Source organism: Anabrus simplex, chromosome 3, assembly GCF_040414725.1.
Source record: "Anabrus simplex isolate iqAnaSimp1 chromosome 3, ASM4041472v1, whole genome shotgun sequence".
Lineage (NCBI taxonomy): Eukaryota > Metazoa > Arthropoda > Insecta > Orthoptera > Tettigoniidae > Anabrus > Anabrus simplex.
In genome coordinates, this window is record NC_090267.1 from 160,768,811 (window position 1) to 160,792,908 (window position 24,098).

General features: G+C 42.8%; 1 protein-coding gene across 1 annotated transcript in view; it reads right to left on the reverse strand.

The window, feature by feature from the left end:
• LOC136866711 (chymotrypsin-like elastase family member 2A) overlaps positions 1 to 24,098 on the reverse strand; it is a 172,864-nt gene that overhangs the window by 138,626 nt on the left and 10,140 nt on the right. Inside the window, exons 3-4 of the mRNA XM_068226817.1 lie at positions 22,597 to 22,723; positions 14,621 to 14,736 (exon numbers count right to left, since the gene is read on the reverse strand). Coding sequence (XP_068082918.1) covers positions 14,621 to 14,736; positions 22,597 to 22,723 — 243 coding nt within the window. The remainder of the gene's footprint in view (positions 1 to 14,620; positions 14,737 to 22,596; positions 22,724 to 24,098) is intronic.

The following is a 24,098-nucleotide window of genomic DNA, read 5'->3' on the forward strand; positions in this document are numbered from 1 at the left end:
ACACTTACATGATTTTAGCACAATCTAGTGGGAAATGTTTAGTATGATAGTCGTTTCGTGCAAAATCATTAGGTAATGTGTAAACGTTTCGAAACAAGGCTATTCTTTGTACTTTAAGTTCATGCGTACAGGTTATGCTAAGATAGCGGCACAATCTAGCGCAAGAAGTTTAGTACGAGAGTCGATGTATGTAAAATCGATAAGTAATGAGTACACGCTTTAAAACATGGTTATTCTTCGTACTTTCAGTTCATGCATCTTAGTTATGCTAAGATAGCAGCACAATCTAGCGGAAGAAGTTTAGTACGATATTTGTTGCATGCAAATCGAATGAGATGTGTACACACTTTGAAACATGGCTATTCTTTTTACTTTAAGGTCATGCGTATAGGTTATGCTAGGATAGCAGCACAATCTAGCGGGAGGAGATTAGTACGAGAGTCAATGCATGCAAAATCCAGAGGTAATGTGTACATGCTTTGAAACATGGCTATTCTTTGTACTTTTAAGTTCATGTGTATAAGTTATGCTAAGATGTCAGCACAATCTAGCGGAAGAAGTTTAGTACGAGAGTCAATGCATGCAAAATCGATAGGTAATGTGTACACGCTTTGAAACATGGCTATTCTTTGTACCTTAAGGCCATGCGTATAGGTTATGCTAAGATACCAGCACAATCTAGCGGAAGAAGTTTAGTACGAGAGTCGATGCTTGTAAAATCGATAGGTAATGTGTACATGCTTTGAGACATAGCTATTCTTTGTACTTTAAGTTCATGCGTCTTAGTTATGCTAAGATAGCAGCACAATCTACCTGCAGAAGTTTAGTACGAGAGTCGATACATGCAAATTCGATAGTTGATGTGTACACGCTTTGAAACATGACTAATCATTGTACCTTAAGTTCATTGGTATAGGTTATGCTAAGATAGCAGCACAATCTAGCGGAATAAATTTAGTACGAGATTTGATGCATGCAAAATCAATAAGTAATGTGTACACGCTTTGAAACATGGCTATTCTTTGTACTTTAAGTACATGCGTACAGGTTATGCTAAGATAGCAGCACAACCTAGCGGAAGAAGTTTAGTACAATATTTGTTGCATGCAAAGTCGATAGGTAATGTGTACACACTTTGAAACATGGCTATTCTTTTTTACTTTAAGGTCATGCGTATTGGTTATGCTAAGATAGCAGCACGATCTAGCGGAAGGAGTTTAGTACGAGAGTCAATACATGCAAATTCGATAGTTGATGTGTACACGCTTTGAAACATGGCTATTCTTTGTACTTTTAAGTTCATGTGTATAAGTTATGCTAAGATACCAGCACAATCTAGCGGACGAAGTTCAGTACGAGATTCGATGCATGCAAAATCGATAGGTGATGTGTACACACCTTTTTACTTTAAGGTCATGCGTATAGGTTGTGTTAAGATAGCAGCACAATCTAGCGGAAGGAGTTTAGTACGATATTTGATGCATGCAAAATCAATAAGTAATGTGTACACGCTTTGAAACATGGCTATTCTTTCTACTTTTAAGTTCATGTGTATAAGTTATGCTAAGATAGCAGTACAATCTAGAGGAAGAAGTTTAGTACGATATTTGTTGCATGCAAAATCAATAAGTAATGTGTACACGCTTTGAGACATAGCTATTCTCTGTACTTTAAGTTCATGCGTATAAGTTATGCTAAGATAGCAGCACAATCTACCTGCAGAAGTTTAGTACGAGAGTCGATACATGCAAAGTCGATAGGTAATGTGTACACGCTTTAAAACATGGTTATTCTTCGTACTTTCAGTTCATGCATCTTAGTCATGCTAAGATAGCAGCACAATCTAGCGGGAGAAGTTTAGTACGAGAGTCGATGCGTGCAAAATCGATAGGTAATGTGTACACGCTTTGAAACATGGCTATTCATTGTACTTTAAAGTCATGCTAAGATAGCAGCACGATCTAGCGGATGAAGTTTAGTTCGATGGTCGATGTATGTAAAATCGATAGGTGATGTGTACACGCTTTGAAACATAGCAATTCATACTGCTGCTCTGTTCCCAAGACTTTTAAGCATAGCTAATCCTAATGCTGCTCTTAGCGACGTCGAGCTAAGGATTGATTACGTGACCGTGACGTCACGACCACGTGCTCTTGTTTGGTAAACATAGCCACGTGCTTTTTTGACAGCTGTCTTCTTGACGAACCCTAACCTCACTTTGAAGGACAATAGAGCGTCGCTAACCTCACTGCTGCCATCTTTACGGCGGTAAACCTCAAGGCTGCCACCTTTTGCATGTTATAGCGGGGAATTTTAAAAATCCAACAACGGAACATTGCTAACCTCACTCTTGCCATCTTTACGGGAGTAAACCTCAAGGGCTGTCACCTTATGCATGTTGTAGCGCGGAATTTAAAATCCAACAACAGAACATTGCTAACCTCACTCTTGCCATCTTGAAAAGTTCAGTGTTCCAAACACTAGTTCGAAAAACGTAACTCATCGCACCTCGGGGATTTTATTAGGTAAGACGTAACCCCTAGGTTCCATTCCTTGTTCTGAACATAAAACCATTTACCAATAAAGATTAATTTTCTACACTTAACAAAGTACAAGCGTTCTTGCTGATAGCGATCGATGAGGTTGTTGCACCTTTAGCCCTTTAGCCCATTAGCCCATTAGCCCTTTAGCCCATTAGCCCTTTAGCCAAGGAATGTGCGGTAAGGAGGAGGAAGAGTCCTTTCATCCTTTTTGCCCTTCTGATAAGATGTAACCCCTGGGTTCCATACCCTATTACGATTTTTTTTCAGCCATGTTTATGCGATAACTTGTTCGACTGATTTTTACACACAAGACGAATGATGGAAGGTAAATAATTTGAAGTTATACTTTGGCTATATCGTTTACCGAGCGAGTTAGCTGCGCAAATCATCAAAATTGTACTTTTGCTCTGAACACATCAAACAATGTTCTGATCATATGTTGAGGTTAACAACATCGATTACAGTGTTCGATTCTAGTCTTGTTATGTTTCATTCTGATCTTCTTAGAACGAGGGTACCCCCTAACATGTTCTAAACATATGTTGTATTGAGTACAGTGTTCGATTCTAGTCTTGATCACTTATTTCGTGTTCTGAACACATCGATCAATGTTCTGATCACATGTTGTATCGAGTACAGTGTTCGATTCTAGTCATGATCACTTATTTTGTGTTCTGAACACATCAATCAATGTTCTGATCACATGTTGAAGTTAACAACATCGATTACAGTGTTCTATTCTAGTCTTGTTATGTTTCAATCTGATCTTCTTAGAACAAGCGTATCCCCTGACATATTCTAAACACATGATGTATTGAGTACATTGTTCGATTCTAGTCTTGATCACTTATTTTGTTTTCTGAACGCATCAGTCAATGTTCTGATCACATGTCGTATCGAGTACAGCGTTTGATTCTACTCTTCTTATGTTTCGAAAGTCTAAACATGCACAATAATGTTATCGCTGCACACGCTTGCCTTCGCGATGCAGGTTTAATCTTGTACGATATAAAGCTATGCCTTGACATAAGAGGCGGAGGAGGAGGTAGAGAAGGAGGAGGAGGAGGAGGAGGAGGAGGAGGAGGAGAATGATAAGGCCTTAACAGCCTATGTATAGTCGCCTTTGTTTAAAGATGATAGCTGTCAAAAGAATTTTTCAAATTATCCACCACCACATTTCAGCTAAAGAGGGCAGCAGGGTGCTCTGTTGATTAAGCACATAGAATTTCAAATTGCCCTCCACCGCATGCATAACAGCAGCTGTTATCTTGCGCAGTAGCCTCTAAGCTAGCTTTCTTCATCAGAGTAGCCGCCATCTTGTGCGAGCACCCCTAGGCCGTCTCATAAGGAGGTATGTATAGTCACCATTTTGTGTCCGCCATCTTGCGTAAGCATCCCTAGGACGTCTCAAGCCATCTTGTGTCTCATAAGAGCAGCCACCATCTTGTAGAAATAGATAGCTGCCAATGCCAAAGGGCTTAAGTAGGAATCGAACCGTTGATCTCATCAATAGACTATGTTTTTTCTTGTTCCTGATACTACGAACCTACGTATTAGGCGGAAAAATTTTGTCCGTTTTCGAGATATTTAACATTTTGCATTTAAGCCTCCAAATTTAATGAATCGAACCTGCACGGCACGTTATACTCTCTACCATAGCTAAACCTGATCATGTTACGAAGACTCGCTTCAATACAAGCTAAAACAGAGCAAATGCCAAAGGGCCTAAGTAGGAACCGAACCGTTGATCCCATCATTAGACTATGATTTTCTTGTTCCTCATACTGCGAACCTAGGTATTAGGCAGAAAAATTTTGTCCGTTTTGCTCTACGGTGCACTGCTTTCGAGATATTTAACATTTTGCATTTAAGCCCTAAATTTAATGAATCGAACTAGCACGACACGTTAGCCTCTAAGCTAAGAGCAGCAGCCATCTTGCGCAAGCACCCTTAAGGCGTCTCATAAGGAGACGTGTATAGCCGCCATCTTGTGTCCGCCATCTTGCGCAAGCATCCTTAGGGCGTCTCTAGCCATCTTGTGCAAGGACCCTTAAGCCGCCTCATAAGAGCAACCGCCATCTTGCGCAAGCATCACTAGGGTGTCTCATAAGGAGCCTTGTATAACCACCATCTTGCGCAAGCATCCCAAGGGCGTCTCATAAGAACCTGTGTATAGCAGCCATCTTGCGTAAGCACCCTTAAGGAGTCATGTATAGCCGCCATCTTATGCAATTAGCGTCGAGAGAGGACTGCTGTAGAATTTTTCTTTTTAAATTATCCACCACTACATTTCAAAGGTATCTAGCTAAAGATAGCAGCACTGCGTATGACAGGTGACGAATTTACATCTACTGCGATAAAGAGGGCAGCACGGTGCTCTCTGGATTAAAGATGGCGGATGATAGCTGTCAAAAAAGCACGTGGCTATGTTTACCAAACAAGAGCATGTGGAATTTGCCGCCACCACATTTCAAACTAAAGAGGGCAGCACTATGCTCTGTTGATTAAAGATGGCGGATGGTAGCTGTCAAAAAGCACGTGAGTTTGTTTCCAAACAAGAGCATGTGGAATTTTTCAATTTGCCGCCACCACATTTCAAAGGTATCTAGCTAAAGATGGCAGCACGGTGCTCTCTTGATTAAAGATGGCGGATGATAGCTAACAGAACTTTTCAAATTGCCCGCTACTACATGCTTAAGGTAGTAGTCATAAAGAGGGCAGCACGGTGTTCTGTGGATTAAAGATGGCGGATGACAGGTGATGAAATTGCCCGCATGATAGTAGCACGGTGCTCTGTTGATTAAAGATGGCGGATGACAGCTGTCAAAAAAGCACGTGGCTTTGTTTCCCAACAAGAGCACATAGAATTTTTCAAATTGCCGCCACCACATTTCAAAGGTATCTAGCTAAAGAGTACAGCACTGTGCTCTGTTGATTAAAGATGGTGGATGGTAGCTGTCAAAAAAGCACGTGAGTTTGTTTCCAAACAAGAGCACGTGGAATTTTTCAATTTGCCGCCACCACATAGAGGGCAGCACGGTGCTCTCTTGATTAAAGATGGCTGCTGTCACGTGGAATTGTCTGCTACCACAGGTATCTAGCTAAAGAGGGCAGCACTGAGGTTTGCGATGCAAGATGGCTGCTGTCAAAAAGCATTTTTCAAATTATCCGCCACCACATTTCAAAGGTAAGTAGCTAAAGAGGGCAGCACTGTGCTCTATGGATTAAAGATGGCGGATGACAGCTGTCAAAAAAGCACGTGGCTGTCAAAAAGCACGTGGATTTGTTTATCTCGAGCTAGTGAGGTTAAGTTGGTAGCACTAAGGTTTAGGCCCGCCAAGATGGCAGCACTGCCGATGACAGGTGACGCAAGAGGGCAGCACAGCGCTCTGTAGTTTAAAGATGGCGGATGGCAGCTGTCAAAAAGCATGTGGCTGTCAAAAAGCACGTGGCTTTGTTTATCTCGAGCTAGTTAGGTTAAGTTGGCACTACTGAGGTTTATTCCCGTCAAGATGGCAGTACTGAGGTTAGCGATGCGTTGTTGTCTGTCAAAAAGCACGTGGCTTTGTTTACAAATCTGTCAAAAAGCACGTGGCTGTCAAAAAACACGTGGCTTTGTTTACCTCATGCTAGTGAGGTTAAGTTGGCACTACTGAGGTTTAGGCCCGTCAAGATGGCAGTACTGAGGTTTGCGATGCGTTGTTGTCGATGACAGCTGTCAAAAAGCACGTGGCTTTGTTTACAAATCTGTCAAAAAGCACGTGGCTGTCAAAAAACACGTGGCTTTGTTTATCTCGAGCTAGTGAGGTTAAGTTGGCACTACTGAGGTTTAGGCCCGTCAAGATGGCAGTACTGAGGTTAGCGATGCGTTGTTGTCGATGACAGCTGTCAAAAAGCACGTGGCTTTGTTTACAAATTCAAATTTCCCGCGGGAGGTGGAGGAGGCATCTGGGAGGCCTCTGGCTGAGGTGGAGGTGGAGGTGGCCACTGGGAGGCCTCTGGCTGAGGTGGAGGTGGAGGTGGCCACTGGGAGCCTGAGGTGGAGGTGGCGGCCGAACTCTCCCATTATACTACTCACGGTGTCGGTTTCCTGTACACGTAAAAAAAAGGTATTCGCTAAATTGTTTGTTTGTCCAACCCTTGTCTCGTTTCCCTACGGGGTCGGGTATGAGGTGAGATGAATGTATCGTGGCGTGTTTTTATGACCGGATGCCCTTCCTGACGTCAACCTCATCAGAGGATTTAATGAGATCAAATGAACTGACGTGCTATATGATAGTAGGGAGAGGGTGAAACCGGGTGCAGGGACATAGCCTACTCCTGTCGAATAGTACCAAGGGGTCTGTTCAAGGCTTAACGTCCCCATCCGACGGCTTAACGTCGCCATCCGACGGACGAATCACCATCAACAGCGTCATATGCCCTCATTGTATATGAGCACTGCGGAGAGGTTTGGAATTTAATCCAGGCTTTTGGCACGCAATCTATTGATTAGAAATGTGTACACCACCACTTCCCCTACAATGCGGCCAACATTCCGATGGTGAAACTTTTTTAGAAGTTTGCTTGTTTGTCTGGAAGTGAATCCCATGATCCACTCAAGCGATTTCAGTAATTCTTATTTCTTCCAGATTAATTATAGGCTATATGAAGCTATTGGAATCGAAAGGAGCAATCTTCACTTTCCTACATTTTACAGTAGGATTCAATTTTTATCTAATGCGTTTGGTTTTGTCTTATACATACAGAAGACGGGTTGTATGCGAATATTCAAAGAAAACCAAGCGTATGATTAATAGTTAATTAGATTAAAATATCGAATTTTATCTTGGAGCTTGTGCCTGTTGATACAACCTGAACGATTTTCGTGGATATTGCTCTTTCTTGATATCAACATGCATGGAGATTGATCTTTCTGTAAATAAAATACAGAGTTCTGATATATACACTCATTATTTGAGTATAAATACCATTCAAATATTATTTATATACTTTACAGTAAATTGAAAGGTCAAGAATGACACTATACCGTACGTTTATTTAATGTTGTTACAAAAGTGACGGGTAGTATTATCTACGCGGAAAAACACTTAATTCATAAGGCCAGTACATTCTCAGCGTTGACTAATTACGGCAATAGTGTGATTCAACACACACTAAGGAAGATATAAATTTCACAAGGCTTTCCTTTGTTTGGTCAGAATATTTGTGTCTTCTTATCATCCCTGCGATTTTCAACAGGGGGCTTACTTATTCGTGCATATGTTTTAGCTATAGTATTAACACGCTTTCTGGAGACATGAAGGGTGTTCAGAAAAGCTTGCTGACATACAGGAACCTTTGTACTTTTACTGTTCCTAACATAAAATTTTGTTTGAAATTGCTTTCCATGTTTTTCATCTTTTCCCCTCCTCCTCTTCCTCCTCCTCCTCCTCCTCCTCTTTCTCCTCCTCCTCTGCACAGGTTATTATTGTCTCAGATTTTTAGCAACAACTGATTTCCATTTCGTTTGATCCACGGTCCATTTCCTCGCAAGTGTCAACTTTTGTGGCATTGTATTGAACCGTTCCGTTCATGGTCTAATAGAGACAATTATTATATGGCCGATGATACCACAAAGGAAGGACATTACATTTCATATTATTGTGCAATAGGACGCGACATTGCGCGCTCTTTTAGAGAGCAGAGCGTCAGTAGCGAGCTGAAGTGTCCAGCATGAACAATTAAATTTATGAACCCACGCTAACCACTTATCTTATAGCGTCCGACGCTAGCAACTTCATGAGAAACCGCGGGGAATTCAGCTTGGATGGAAACGAAACTCATTGATTATTTCCGCCCACACGAGTAATAGCGAGATTTGGAAATAATAGTTGGAATGAGCATAATTTTCTGCGCATTTTGATATGCTACATGCCGGTAATCTCAACGAATTAATGAATAATTATCTCGAGTACCGTGAGAGAATTTCCATCTCCGCGTACACGCTTTCGAGTGGACCACACAAGAAGATCTCGCGGGCGTGGATAACGCTCCTTCATAAATAGAGCCCGCAAGGACGCGAGGAGTATTAAGGAGCAGCTGACTGTCGTAGCGAGAGGTCGTACGTGCCTGTCGCTCCACTTTCTCTCTCCTTGCCAGGCGCTCAGTACTTTCAAGTGCTAACCAGGCAGCTGTACTTATTAGTACGACTTCGAAAGAGCTTTTGTCTGAGCTGAGCACTTCTCAGTGCTCGCTTATTCTTATTCTCTTTCAGGAGGACCAGGATGAAGAAGACGGACGTGTGGCGATCCCCGGACTACTGCTGGACAGCGGAGGACAACGAGACGCCTGCACCCGAGCCGGAGCCGGATATCGAGGTGGAGACGGAGCCGTACAGGGACGGGTGCGACCCCCCTGATGGCTTTTTCTTCTCCGAAGGCCACACCGATCCGGAGTACGAGGCGCTGCTCGTATACTACAGGCCGGGGCGCCCTGTAATTTCTGAACGGGGCCTCGTCCTGGACAGAATGCGGCGCCCTCGCCGAGGAGGCAGGATCATCTCGACAACCATGGCCATCGAGAGCTTCCTACCAGGAGGCCTCATTATCCGGCATCACGACCAGGAGCGGATGCGCGACGCAGAGAAGGAGCTTTCTACTCTGTTCCAGGTCATCCGTCTACCAGGGAGGGACGGCGTGCCAGGGATGAACACCGGCGCAGTCAGGGCCGCGACGGAGACCAGGGAGACGCCGAGGAGGCTAAGGAATAGGGCGGTTAATACCGACCTAGTCCTGGCCACCCAGCCGGCGACCAGCGACGCCATCACGGAGGTGGGGCATGACGCCCCCTGGCGCCGCGACTGTGCGACTTCAGTGGAGGAGGACGCCCCCAGGCGTTCTGAGGCTGCTGTCCAGGCCCAGCCTGCCAGCATGTCTGTCGAGCTGCAGACCTCGATGTGCGCCCCACAGGACAGGGAACGCACTCAGGCGTTAGCACCGACCGACGCCGCTGCCGCCAGCCAGGAGAAGGAAGAAGACGGCGACGCAGCAGAGCCATCAGCTGCCCTGGGGTCATCAGGCCGGGAGGAGGGCCACCAGGACGAGGCCTCTTCCCCCGTCGAGAAGCAACCCCCGGGAAGAAGAAGAAGACGACGCCGCACCAGGAAGCAGAAGGCGTCGCTGGCTCACCAGGAGAGGACCGCCAGGCCGCAACCCAGGACTGCTCCCAGGACAGCAGTCAACCGAGGAGCCAATCAGGAGAGGACCTCAGCGGGTAGCGGCAGTCAGGTGAGAATAAAACGTCCCCCTCAGCAGCTCTTGCAGTGTTTCCGCTGCCTGAGGTGGGGCCACCGTCAGGTCAGCTGTGGGCTCGAGGTGAGGTGCAACCGTTGTGGTGGTGATCACCACTACACGGCCTGCGCAGCACTTAGAGACGCGCCGGTGTGCGCCAACTGCTCGGGGGGCCACCCGGCCTCCCATCGCAGTTGCCCTGTCTACCGGGCCATGGCGCGGGCAGAGAGGAAGGAGGCCCGGCGCCATGACCCACCCCCTTCCAGGAGGCCCCCGCCTCGGCGGGCTTGGCCTCACTCTCCGGGATCGGAGACTGGGTACGAGGTACCCCAAGGAGGTGGAGTCGTGCGACAGGCCCTAGTGGTATTTGACGCATGGCTCCGCAGCCGGCAAGGACCGTGCTAGTCACAGCAGTGCCCAGACGGACTGATCCCCAGACGATGGAATGGCAAGGAATTGGTTTATGTTTTGTGCATGTTACCTGTTCCTAACTAACACAACCTCTGGTCTTTTCCCAGCCCACATCCTTGCATGTTTTACATGTAGGCTCTTTCTTCTTTCTGCCTATGTGGTTTTTCCCTGACCCTTCAATACCAAACTTCAACACCATATACCTAATACAATATCGCCTGGTAGCGTGTCTGACATGGAAACAGGCAGATACTCCTTGTATTACTTCCCACTCTTCCCTGCTATCTCTTTCTTCTTCTTAGAAATAATAGCATGTCGGAGGCCATGTAGATTGAGTCGTTGGTCACGCGGGGGGAGCGGGCTTCGGGGGCCCCCCGAAAAAAAAAAAAAGCGAGGAGTATTCGCTCTGCGCATCGCTGACTGAAAGGTGTTCATGCCTGACGGCTACTCAACGACGAGAAGAGAGCCTTTGTCTCAACGCATCGCAGTTAGAGACTGCATTGTCCTGGTGACATGTAAGTAACAATCTTGTGAGATGTAAATAGGAACTTTATACAGCAAACTGACTGAATTTGTTTTCTTAAAAATATTTCTTTGGCATTAACTTTTCCACGCAAAGTTGTATGTAACAATCTGATGCTAACGTGTTCTCAATTAGCGTTACAAGTTAGTGTATGCTCGGAAAGACAGTATTGTTTCAAGTATGTCAGATTAATCTTGGTCAATTATAAGTTCAATTTCTACTGGGAATCGTGTGACTGTTTCATAAAGATAAACTTCAATGACAGTAGATAGCTAAGGGAATGAGTTAGAAGACAAGAAGGGAACCTAGGCATCGAAATAAGAATACGTAATAACATGGTTTTCCTTGCAGTTCTCTAACATCACGAATTCACCTGATACTAAAAATTCATCACGCTGGGAGCTGTGGTACGTGCAAATAACGGGACATCCTTCACCGCAGCGAGGCAGCGAACAAGGACCCGCCTACATCGCATCCAGTCGAGGCAACGTAAACAACGAGATGGCGGTGATCAACTCACCAGCACGAGCATCAAGCGGAACAACGCAGAGTCTCGTGATGACACCAGTCACGAACCCCGGACTGCTGCCTTCCATCCACAACATTACCATGGCTTACTAGGTCGCATGTCCACAAGGAGAACTGCTCAGGTGTAATTGCAGAATGCAGGGCAGACAAAGTCTAGTTTCTCAGCTTGGAGCAGAGATAGGATAGCTTCAACTGTTTAAACATGTAAATTTACGTTTGAAGTTAACATGTAAATAATAAATGTGTCCTCGGGCACCTGTACATAAATTTATGCCCAGGACCCACACGATTAGAATAGTTTAATTTGCATGCTAGATTTCATTATTTGCTTTCATTTGTGTCATGACTGTTGTACATAATGCCTTCAGTCACTGATAAAAGGGTAGTTGTGATTTCATCAACCAGGAGACTTGCACAGTCTAAAGTTTCTTATAGATAGACCAAGAGTCTAAGGGCCTAGCTAGAAAGCATAAAGCATGTTAGAGATAAGTCGTTTGTTGGCAGACGTACTGCTATAAGACCTTCTATAGTTCCTTAATGCACCTGGGGTTTTGCACGAATTCGAGTTTGCCATGAACGCACGCATAAATAAATCAGAAACGAGGAACATGTATTTGAGAAGCCCAGAAACGATAGATAAGAGCCCTAATTTGCGCAATGAATGCAGGCATATGAAGTGAAATTATAGTTATGGAATAAAGGCTCTAGGTGAGCTTGAATTATGAATAAATTTAGAGTGCTGTGTTTCGCACTGTATGAATAAGAATATGTGTTGTACTTACACGTGAGTTGTATTATAAGAGGGCCTGGTGATCTTGAATGGGGCTAATATTGAAATGGCTGGAAGTTCGCCTGTTGGTTTGTTTACAACTTGTCAGCCGCTCGTAAATCACCGCGGTTCAGAGTGGCGCTCGAGTCGAGCTGGCTCACAGGCTCGCAAAAGGGGAAGGTTACTGACGTCACTTGCTACGGAAACTCTCTACATGTCTGGCTTGTACAATAAAGTCTCTGTCTAAAGGGGCCCATTTACAGCCGAGCCGGTTGGCTAGCCCGTCTATTTATAAAATCCAGACCCCCGAAGCATCTATGTTTGGGGGGTGCGGACTTTTCACGTCATTTCCGCAGACGACGATAGAAGATCATAATTTGTATGTTAGTATAAACGGAAGAAGAATTCATTGTACAAACTTGTTATTCATTTATATGTTAGTCATCTTACTCTCATTTTGTAAAACAATTTGGTTATTTTAACCAAAATTTGCAACTCACACATTTTATTATTTTAGCTTGTGTTAGTTTATATCTTGATAGCAAAATTCCTCTTCATATTTTTTTGGTTTCGCTGACCCATTTTTACCCACTTACCCCCTTTTCTCCGACTGAGTTATGCTGTGAAGCAGAAGAGGATTTACTATTCAGGTAAGCTATGTGTCAAGGTTACTCATCGTTTGGTGAGTAAGTTATCCACTATAATACACCTGGTTGGTTCTCAGCAATTGCTTGACTGCAACCAGGGTATTGTAGGGCACAGTACCAATCACGGAACACTACTAAGAAGGTTACAGCTTGTTTTGGTAATGTAATATATTCATGCACCTTCATATAGTTTCAAAACACCGAATATACCTCAAATATAACTACAAATCAGACAAATTAGTAAGACAGTCTGACTTTATAACTCCTCTGAAACAATACAACAGCATTCACATGACCGGAACGGAAAGAGGTGATTGGTACTTATGGAGATTGTTCCTCTTGATTCAAACAAATGGTGAAGATTGTTCTATTTGAAAGCAACGTCGTACTTGAATGCCCTGAAACGGTAACAATTTTCTTTTCGGCAAAAAAGCAAACAACATAGATTAGTAGAGGGCTAGTAGTACAATACAAGGGTGTTAGTAACTCAATTTTGACGAAAATTGGAGATTGGTCCATTTGATACCAGTAGCTTCATATATAACTATGCTATCTTAGAAACAGGTTCCAGGAAGGACATTCCAGGGATCATTAATGAAGACGAGTTCTTATTGTTCTTCAACAGCTTTTCCCACATCTGTCGGGTCGTGGGTGCGAATTGTGTCATACTTGTGGATTTGGCTTTGTTTCACGGCCGGATGTCTTACCTGATGCCGGCCCTGTGTGGAAGGATGCATTCGCAATGTGTGTTTCTGTGGTGGTTGATAGTGCGGTGTGTTGTGTGAATGTGAAAAGGAGAGTGCTAGGAGAAACATAAACACCCAGTCCCCAGGCCAGAAGAATTAATAGGCATAATACGTGATTAAAATCCCCGACTCTGCTAGGAATCAATTCCGAGACCCTCTGAACCGAAGGCCTCGATGCTGACCATTCAGCCAAGGAGTCGAATAATAGGAGAGTATATGTAAGGTTAAGGAGCCTCCGTGGCTCAGACGGCAGCGCGTCGGCCTCTCACCGCTGGATACCGTGGTTCAAATCCCGGTGACTCCATGTGAGATTTGTGCTGGGCAAAGCGGAGGCAGGGCAGGTTTTTCTCCGGGTACTCCGGTTTTCCCTGTCATCTTTCATTCCAGCAACACTCTCCATTATCATTTCATAGCATTTATCACTCATTAATAAAAATCACCTTGGGAGTGGCGACCCCATTGTAATAACAGCCTATATATGTTTCATTCATTGCATCCCTGACCCGGTCAAAGACTGGAAAACAGGTTGTAGGTTTTCATTTTCATTTTCATTTTCATGTAAGGTTAAAATCTCCGACTCTCCCGGAAATCGAACCCAGGACCTCTGAACCGAAAACAGCTACGCTGGCCTTTCAGCCAAGGAGCCGGACGTGACGAGCATATAATCTTCTTCTTCTTCCCTAGCTTCTTCCTAGCTACCTCGGGTTGTCACGTAGATTAAGCTTAGATTTACGGCCGGGTACCCTTTCTGACGCCAACTTTACGTGGTAGGATGTATTTGCTACTGCATTTTCTGCGGTGGTTGGTAGCGTGATATGTTGTATATAAATGAAGATGTGTGTTAAGACTATCAGTAACACCCAGCCCCCGAACTGGAGGAATGTTAATTAAACGTGGTTAGAATCCCCGACCCAGCCGGGAATCAAATCGCGGGCCCATTGAACCAAAAACCACTACGCTGACCATTCAACCAAGGAGCCGAACTCACGAGCATTGAATGAATGACTCGAGAAGTATTTGAATCTGGCGCGACAAAGTGACAAATTATCTTTGCATGACGTCACCACTACGTAACTTCCGGTTCAGTCAACTCGGGGCGTAGCGAGGGGACCAGGCTGCGGGGATCTCCCACCCGGTATATGAGGTAAAGGTAGCGGGACAAACATAGATGAGTCAGCTCACCTGCCATGGCCACGCCCCTTTGCGGCTCTGCTTGCCGTTAATAATACGGCCCTTTACCGGCGATGACGACACGTTACGAGGCTGCCGATGGTTGACGACGTTGCTCACTCCGCAATCTGAAACAAGAACAAAAACATTTCACTTTTCGTTGCTCTAGAAAACTGAATTGTGTTCAGTGAGGCTTGACAAGACAACATTGACAGCTGCATATCTCAGTAACCGGAGGTAACTTTCCCAGAAAGAGAATATCATCGCCTTGTTCCCACGCGTTGAACTCTGCTTTCTCCCTCGCTAAACGTTCTGGTTGTGGTTTTAAAAGTAAGACAGTGAAGGACGAATCTACGACAGGGTGCTCTGGTTTGTTTATCTGTGTGGATTTCTTCGTGTTTATATGCAGTTTTTATTTAATTATTTATTGAGGCACCGGGCGAGTTGGCCGTGCGGTTTAGGGCCGCGCAGCTGTGAGCTCGCATCGGGAGATAGTGGGTTCGAACCCCACTGTCGGCAGCCCTGAAGATGGTTTTCCGTGGTTTCCCATTTACACACCAGGCAAATGCTGGGACTCTACCTTAATTAAGGCCACGGCCGGTTCCTTCCCATTCCTAGGCCTTTCCTACCCCATCGTCACCATGAGACCTATCTGTGTCGGTGCGACGTAAAGCAAATAGCAAAAAACAAAAAAAAAAAACATAAAACAAACAAGTTATTGAGGCTCTGTCAGGTATAAACCCAAGTCATTATGAACATATACATATGTGGTATGAAAATCCACAGCCTGTTTCCAGTCATTTGACCGCGTCAGGAATGTATTGAATGAAGGCCCCCATCTAGAGACGAGGATAGGAACCTGTCGCACTCCTCTGGGGGCAATGATTAATGACAAGACAGATGAAATGAAATGATATTGGGAAATGTTGGTGTAATTAAAGTTTCTATCCCGGCTCCGGTTTGTCCAGTTCAAATCTCACATGGAGTGACCGGGATTTGAACAACGGCACCCAGCGGTGAGAGACCATCGCGCTGCCGCCTGAACCATGGGGGCACTACGTATATAATATATACACGTTAATTAATATGCTATTAATAATAATATAATTTTGTATGGCTATTTCCAGTATGGTGCAGTTCTTGTAAGGCCAGACATTCCGACGAGGGTGGGCAGCATCTGCCGCGTGTAGGAAACTGTGTGTTATTTTAGTGGAAGATAGTGTTGTGTGTTGTGTGAGTTGCAGGGATGTTGGGGACAGTACAAACACCCATTCCCCGAACCAAGCGAACTAACCATTTAACCTACTGTATTGTGAAAATCACCAACCCGGCAGGGAATCAAATCCAGGGCCCTCTGAACTGAACAGCACTACGCCGATCATTCAGCCAAAGGGCTGAAAATATAATAATAATAATAATAATAATAATAATAATAATAATAATAATAATAATAATAATAATAATAATAATTTCCGCCTCTATGGTGTAGTGGTTAGTGTGATTAGCTGCAACCCTCGGAGGCCCGGGTTCGATTCCCGGCTCAGCCAAGGAATTGGAACAGTGGTACGAGGGCTGGAACGGGGTCCACTCAGCCTCAGGAGGTCAGCTGAGTAGAGGTGAGTTCGATTCCCACCTCAGCCATCCTGGAAGTGGTTTTCCGTGGTTTCTCACTTCTCCTCCAGGCAAATGCCGGGATGGTCCCTACATAAGGCCACGGCCGCTTCCTTCTCTCTTCCTTGTCTATCCCTTCCAATCTTCGTATCCCCCCGCAAGGCCCTTGTTCAGCATAGAAGGTGAGACCGCCTGGGCGAGGTACTGGTCAACCTCCCCAGTTGTATCCCCGACCCAGAGTCTGAAGCTAGATGACACTGCCCTTAAGGCGGTAGAGGTGGGATCCCTCAATGAGTCCGAGGGAAAAACCGACCCTGGAGGGTAAACAGATAAATAATAATAATAATAATAATAATAATAATAATAATAATAATAATAATAATAATAATAATAATAATATAATATAATATAATATAATATAATATAATATAATATAATATATAATATAATATAATATCTATATATATAAAATAACTTGTCCTGACTGACTGACTGACTGACTGACTGACTGACTGACTGACTGACTGACTGATTCATCATCGCCGAGCCAAAACTACTGGACATAAAGAAATGAAATTTTGGGGATATATTCATATTAAGATGTAGGTGCTCGCTAAGAGAGGATTTTTGGATATTATGTCGCTAAGGGGGTGAAAAGGGGGGTGAAATTTTAAAATAACTGTATCTATATCTCAAAACTTGCAAAGTTTACAGACGTAAAAATTGGTATTTAAAGTCTTCTCTGAAAATGAGGAAACACGTATTTTTTTGTTTTCAGAAAATCCCAATAGGAGCAGGGAAAAGGATGAAAAAGTGGTTGAATGCCTTTAATCAGGATACCGGTACTTATACCTTAGAAACTGAAGATATTACTGACTTAAAAATTGGTGTTTGGGATCTCCTTTAAAAATTAAGGAACACGTATTTTTTATTTTTGGAAAATCGAATTAATGGGGGTGTGAAAAGGGGGTGATTTTTTAAAATGAGTGTATCTATATCTCAAAACTTTCAAACTTTACAGATGTAAAAATGGGTACATAGAATATACTTTCAAAATAAAGAAACACGTATTTTTTTGTTTTCGGAAAATGCCCATAGGAGGGGTGAAAAGGGGTGAAAAATGGTTTAATTCCTTTAATATGGATCCTTATATTTCAGAAACTGAAGATGTCACAGTCCTGAAAATTGGTATTTGGGATCTCCTTTATAAATAAAGAAACATGTACTTTTCGTTTTTGGAAAATCCAAATAGTGGAGGGTTGAATGGGGGGTGAATTTTTAAAATGAGTGTATCTATATCTCAAAAATTTTAAAAGTTTGCATATGTAAAAATTGGTACTTAGAATGTCCTTTCAAAATAAAGAAACACGTATTTTTTGTTTTCGGAAAATACCATGAAAGGGGGTGAAAAAGGGGGAAAAGTGGTTGAACACCTTTTATGATGGACTTATAACTCAAAAACTGAAGATGTTACAGTCATGAAAATTTAAATTTGGAACTTCCTTGAAAAATAAAGGAACACGTATTTTTTGTTTTTGGAAAATCCAAATAATGGGGGCGAAATGGAGGGGTGAATTTTTAAAATGAGTGTATCTATATCTCGAAACTGTAAAAGTTTACAGACGTAGAAATTGGTATTTAGAATCTCATTTCAAAATAAAGAAACACGTATTTTTTTGTTTTCGGAAAATCCCAATCGGAGGGGTGAGAAGGAGTGAAAAATGGGTTGAATGTCTTTAATGAGGATACTTATATCTCAGAAACTGAAGATATTACAGACCTGACAAAAGGTATATGGGATCTCCTTTAAAGATAAAGAAACATGTACATTTTGTTTTTGGAAGGTCCAAATAGTGGAGGGTTGAAAGGGGGGGTTAATTTTTAAAATGAGTATATCTGTATCTCAAAACATTCAAAGATTACAGATGTAAAAACTGGTACTTAGAATCTACTTTCAAAATGAAGAAACACGTATATTTGTTTTCGGAAAATCCCAATAGGAGGGGTGAAAATGGGTGAAAAATGGTTGAATGCCTTTAATAAGGATCCTTATATCTCAGAACCTGGAGATGTTACAGACTTGAAAATCGGTATTTGGGATCACCTTTGTAAATAAAGAAAAAAGTAGTTTTTGTTTTAAGAAAATCCAAATAGTGAGGGGTGAAAGGGGGGGGGGTGTATTTTAAAAATTAGTGTATCTATATCTCAAAACGTCAAAAGTTTGCAGATGTACAAATTGATATTTAGATTCTCCTTTAAAAATAAAAGAACATGCATTTTTTTTTCTGTAAATCCCAACAGGAGGGGTGAAAAGTGTGAATAAGGTGTTGAATGTCTTTAATGAGGATACTTATATCTCAGAAACTGAAGACATTACAGACCAGAGAGTTAGTATATGGAATCTCCTTTCAAAATACAGAAACATGTATTATTTTGTTTTTGGAAAATCTAATTAATGGGGGTTAAACAGGAGTGACAAATTGGGGTGAATTTTTAGAAAGGCTATATCTACAGTATATCTCAGAAACGTAAAATGTTACAGACGTAAATCTGGTATTTGGAATCTCCTGTTAAAGTAAAGAAACAGGTATTCTCAGAAAACCCAATGAATGGAGGGTGGGTGGTGGGGGAGGGGGGTGAAAAATTGAAAAATTAATTGAATTAATTGTAAGAGGATACTTACATCTAATAAAATCTAAAGTTGTTACAGACGTAAAAAGTGGTATTTAGATCTTCTTTAAAAATAAAACGACGCGTTTTGGGGGAGGGGGTATCGGGGAATCATCTTTGGGGGCGGGTGTGAAAAGGAGTTGGATTCGTTTCATGAGGACACATATCTCAAAATCTGAAGATTATCGTTATTTAAAAGATCCTTTACTATTAAAGAAAGAAATATTTTTTGCGTGAAAATTCACTTAAGGGGGTGGGGGGAGTGTGAAAGTAAGTGAAAAAAGTTAATTATTTTTATGGGAATATTTAAATCTCAAACCTGAAGGTAACACACGTAAACATTGGTATTTGGAATCTCCTTTAATCATAAAGAAACACGCCTTCTTTCTTTGGGGGGGGGGGCGTTAAATCAACATAACCGCGGTGGGGTGAAAACGGAGGTGTGACCAATTGATTTTATGTTCCTAATGTACTTACAAGGAGCCTCCGTGGCTCAGGCGGCAGCGCGCTGGCCTCTCACCGCTGGGTTTCGTGGTTCAAATCCCGGTCACTCCATGTGAGATTTGTTCTGGACAAAGCGGAGGCGGGACATGTTTTTCTCCGGGTACTCCGGTTTTCCCCGTCATCATTCATTCCAGCAATACTGTCCAATATCATTTCATTTCATTTGTCATTCAATAATCACTGCTCCAGAGGAGTGCGACAGGCTTCGGCAGCCGGCAAAATTCCTATCCTCACCGCTAGCTGGGGGCTTTATTAATTCCATTCCTGACCCGGTTGAATGACTGTCGATTTTCAATGGACTTATTCTGATCATAAACCGATCGTTTTTAATCTTTCCTGGGTTTGTTTCCAAGAGCCATCTTTTCCTTTGGAGAACCTTCTTAGATTACAGTAGATTATTCTGGCGTAAAAAAAAGAAATTTAAACACATTTGAAATAAACGATAGGTATAAGATTGACCGTGCAATTGTTCACTTCTATAATAAGGTCAATAATACACGGAAGTATGCCATTCGTATCGCCAGAAGTCCTGCGCACTTGCCTACGGGCGACAATGGTGCTGGTCATACTGTCATCAATGACAATGGCAGCGGATATAATTTACCGCCAAGTAGAAGTCTTGCATCTTGCTGTGGTGTCCAGAACATCAATAATAATAATAATAATAATAATAATAATAATAATAATAATAATAATAATAATAATAATAATAATAATAATAATAATAATAATAATAATAATGTTCTGGACCGTCGTCAAAATGTGCGGACCGTGCGGGAAACGGGTCCTGGACGGGTAATGACTACAATTGCAGTCCGGCCGCCGGTTCAGTGCCGCCAAGGCACCTAGGAGGACACCACGCCGGATCTCCTCAAGGATTTGATCCACATTCAAAATGCTTATAGGAAAGCATGGCTAAGATTTAGGAACCCAACTGACAGGGTGCAATACCTGGACCTAGCCCGGGAAATACGAAATCGATTGCTGGAAAAACGATTGAAAAATTGGAGGAACGTTGCTGTAATCTCTCAGTAAACGAGTCAGATCGCGAATATCGGCGGGTTATATATAAAACGATAAGCATTCAATTATAAATTTCAGTATAATACCGTAGCGAAGCACGGGTATCTTGCTAGTAATATAATATATTATTGTATGTATGTTTAGTCCTCAGCCCAAAGGCTGGTTGGATCCTCAACAGTTCCGCCATCAGCTGTCATAGATGGCCTAGGCATCACTGAAGAGGCGTACTAGGGAAATGAGGAGTGAGGTAGTTTCCCGTTGCTTTCCTCACCGAGCCAGAAGTTGCTATTGCACATCAGTCTGCCAAGCCCACTGAAATGCATGCACCAACTGACCCTATGAGCAATATTTTCACACCATTCATAGCAGGGACTGGCTGCAGACGGAATTGCATTACTAGCATCACTCATACCTCAGTCACTTTCATTTTGTCAAAGCCAAGGATAAAGCTGAGACAGATCAATGAAAGTAACAAAATTGCTCTAGCCCATACCAGAAGACATAGTGCACTGTAAACGCTAGGTCCCGCCAGATAAGGCACAATATATTATTATTATTATTATTATTATTATTATTATTATTATTATTATAATCGTATGGTTCTCAGCAGCTGTGTGCAGGCATTTTAATTCGACGCCATTTAAGCTGCCTGCTTGTGAGTTTCTGCATTTTTCTGGACTGAGTGCCTTACTCAGTAGAGCGCTCGTCTTCTGAGCTCAAGATGGCAGGTTGGATCCTGACTCAGGTCGACGATATTAGAAGGTGCTTAGATACGTCAGCCTCGTGTCAATATAATCACCGGCACGTAAAATAACTTTTATGGGACAACATTCCCGCAACTACGGTTCTCCGAAAACCGTGAACGAAATAGTTAGTGGAACGTAAAACCAGTTATATTAATTTTAGTTTCGGTGGTTTCGATTTGCTCTCCCAGATACCTCTGTTGCACAATCTATGGCTGAGTTTTAATTAATTTTGACGGGTAAACACCAAAAATGTCCCGATAATTATTTTGTATGCCGACAACGTATGACATGAAGTTCCGAATGGAAATGTCTCTGCTCCTGTTGAGTAAATAGTTTTAATCGAACCTATTGGACCTTTATGTTTTCTTATATAGGGTATATAAAAATGATATTAAAGAAGTGGAATCAGAGCTAAGGCATTTTGCAGATGATGTTATTCTGTATGGAGTAATAAACAAGTTACAGGATTGTGAGCAACTGCAATATGACCTCGACAATGTCGTGAGACGAACAGCAGGCAATGGTATGATAATAAATTGGGTTAAAAGTCAGGTTGTGAGTTTCACAAATAGGAAAAATCCTCTCAGTTTTAATTACTGCGTTGATGGGGTGAAAGTTCCTTTTGGGGATCATTGTAAGTATCTAGGTGTTAATATAAGGAAAGATCTTCATTGGGGTAATCACATAAATGGGATTGTAAATAAAGGGTACAGATCTCTGCGCGTGGCTATGAGGGTGTTTAGGGGTTGTAAGAAGAATATGAAGGAGAGGGCATATAAGTCTCTGGTAAGACCCCAAATAGAGTACGGTTCCAATGTATGGGACCCTCACCAGGATTACTTGATTCAAGAACTGGAAACAATCCAAAGAAAAGCAGCTCGATTTGTTCTGGGTGATTTCCGACAAAAGAGTAGCGTTACAAAAATGTTGCAAAGTTTGGGCTGAGGAGACTTGGGAGAGAGGAGACGAGCTGCTCGACTAAGTGGTATGTTTCGAGCTGTCAGCGGAGAGATTGCGTGGAATTACATTATTAGACGAATAAGTTTTAGTGATGTCTTTAAAAGTAGGAAAGATCACAATATCAGGACAAAGTTGGAATTCAAGACGACAAATTGGGGGAAATATTCGTTTATAGGAAGGGGAGTTAGGGATTGGAATAACTTACCAAGGGAGATGTTCAATCAGTTTCCACTTTCTTTGCTATCATTTAAGGAAAGGTTAGGAAACAACTGATAGGGAACCTGCCACCTGGGCGACTGCCCTAAACGCAGATCAGTATTGATTGATTGATTGATTGATTGATTGATTGATTGATTGATTGATTGATTGATTGATTGATTGATTGATTGATTGATTGATTGATTGATTGACCTCTTAATTAAATTTACAAGCTAGCCGGCTCCTCAGGCTGGAGTTAGCGAGCCTGCTGCTAACCTTGAGGCCTCGGGTGTGATACCCCGGTCAGACCAGGGTTTTCACCTGGATCTGATGGTTGGTTCGAGGTTATACAGTCTACTCTGAGACAGTTGAGTGCTTCTGATGGTGAGGTAGCTGTCTCGATCTAGAAAGCCAAGATTTACAGCTGGAAAGGAATTCTTCGCGTAACCACGTCACCTCGTAATTGTCAGGTCTTTGGGTTAAGCAGCGACTGCTTGGGAGCCAAGGCCATCAGAGATTTAGTGCCATGGATTTAATTTATAATTCTGCGAGATAATTTAGAACATTTTAATGTACAGGAAAATACAATATCATTCAAGACAAAACAGTCATTTGGCTTAGGCCTATATATTTTTAAAGCGTAAAGGCCAGTTTTACATTGTGCTGAGCGAAATAATGTGAAATTCGGTCACACAGGAAAGAGAGGAGAATTTGTATATTATATTCTGTAATCATATATGAACTATCGACAAGGTTATTAAGCTATTTTAAAATTGTCAAATGAGCTGTAACCTTCCCCAACTTCTGGATAGAGTTTCACAATCAAACGGTTTCAGCATATTGAGAGATATTTTGGAGAAAACTCCTATTTTTTTAACTTCAGAAATATCACAAATTTACTCTTTTATATTCATACCTACACTTTATTTCCAGTGCCAATTATTCCAAACCTGATTCTGTAATGAAAATACACAACCTATTTCCAGTCATTCGACCGTGTCAGGAATGGAATGGATGAAGCCCCATCTAGCGGCGAGGATAGGAAATGTATCGGCTGCCGAAGCCTGTCGCACTCCACCGGGGTAATGATAAATGACTGACAGATGAAATGAAATTATAGTGGAGAGTGTTGCTGGAATGAAAGATGACAGGGAAAACAGGAGTACCGGGAGAAAAACCTGTCCCGCCTCCGCTTTGTCCAGGACAAATCTCACATGGAGTGACCGGGAATTGAACCACGGTATCCAGCGGTGAGAGGCCAGCGCGCTGCCACCTGAGCCACGGAGGCTTGCTGCTTCTGTAATATGGAATACAAATACCATGACAGCATGAGGGCAAAGTGCGACCAGAAGCTGCGCGATTATCATTATTGTTCAATTATTAATCTATGTCAATAATATTGTCTTAATAACAATGCTAGGTCTGAACGCGTAATCTTGGGATCCGGAGGCCGATACTATACCAATAAAACAAAAACAAACCATATAGCGCAACAGACCCGAAGGGCCATGGCCTACAAAACGACCGCTGCTCAGCCCGAAGGCCTACAGATTACGAGGTTTCGTGCGAACAGAACGATGAATTCTCTGGACCGCTATTCTTGGCTTTCCAGACGGGGGCTGCCATCTCACGGTCAGGTAGCTCCTCAATTTTAATCACGTAGGCTGTTGGACGTCGAAGCAGCCCTCAGATACAGGTAAAAATCCCTGACCTGGCCAGGAATCGAACCCGGGGCCTACGGGTAAGAGGCAAGCACGCTACCCCTACAACGTGGGGCT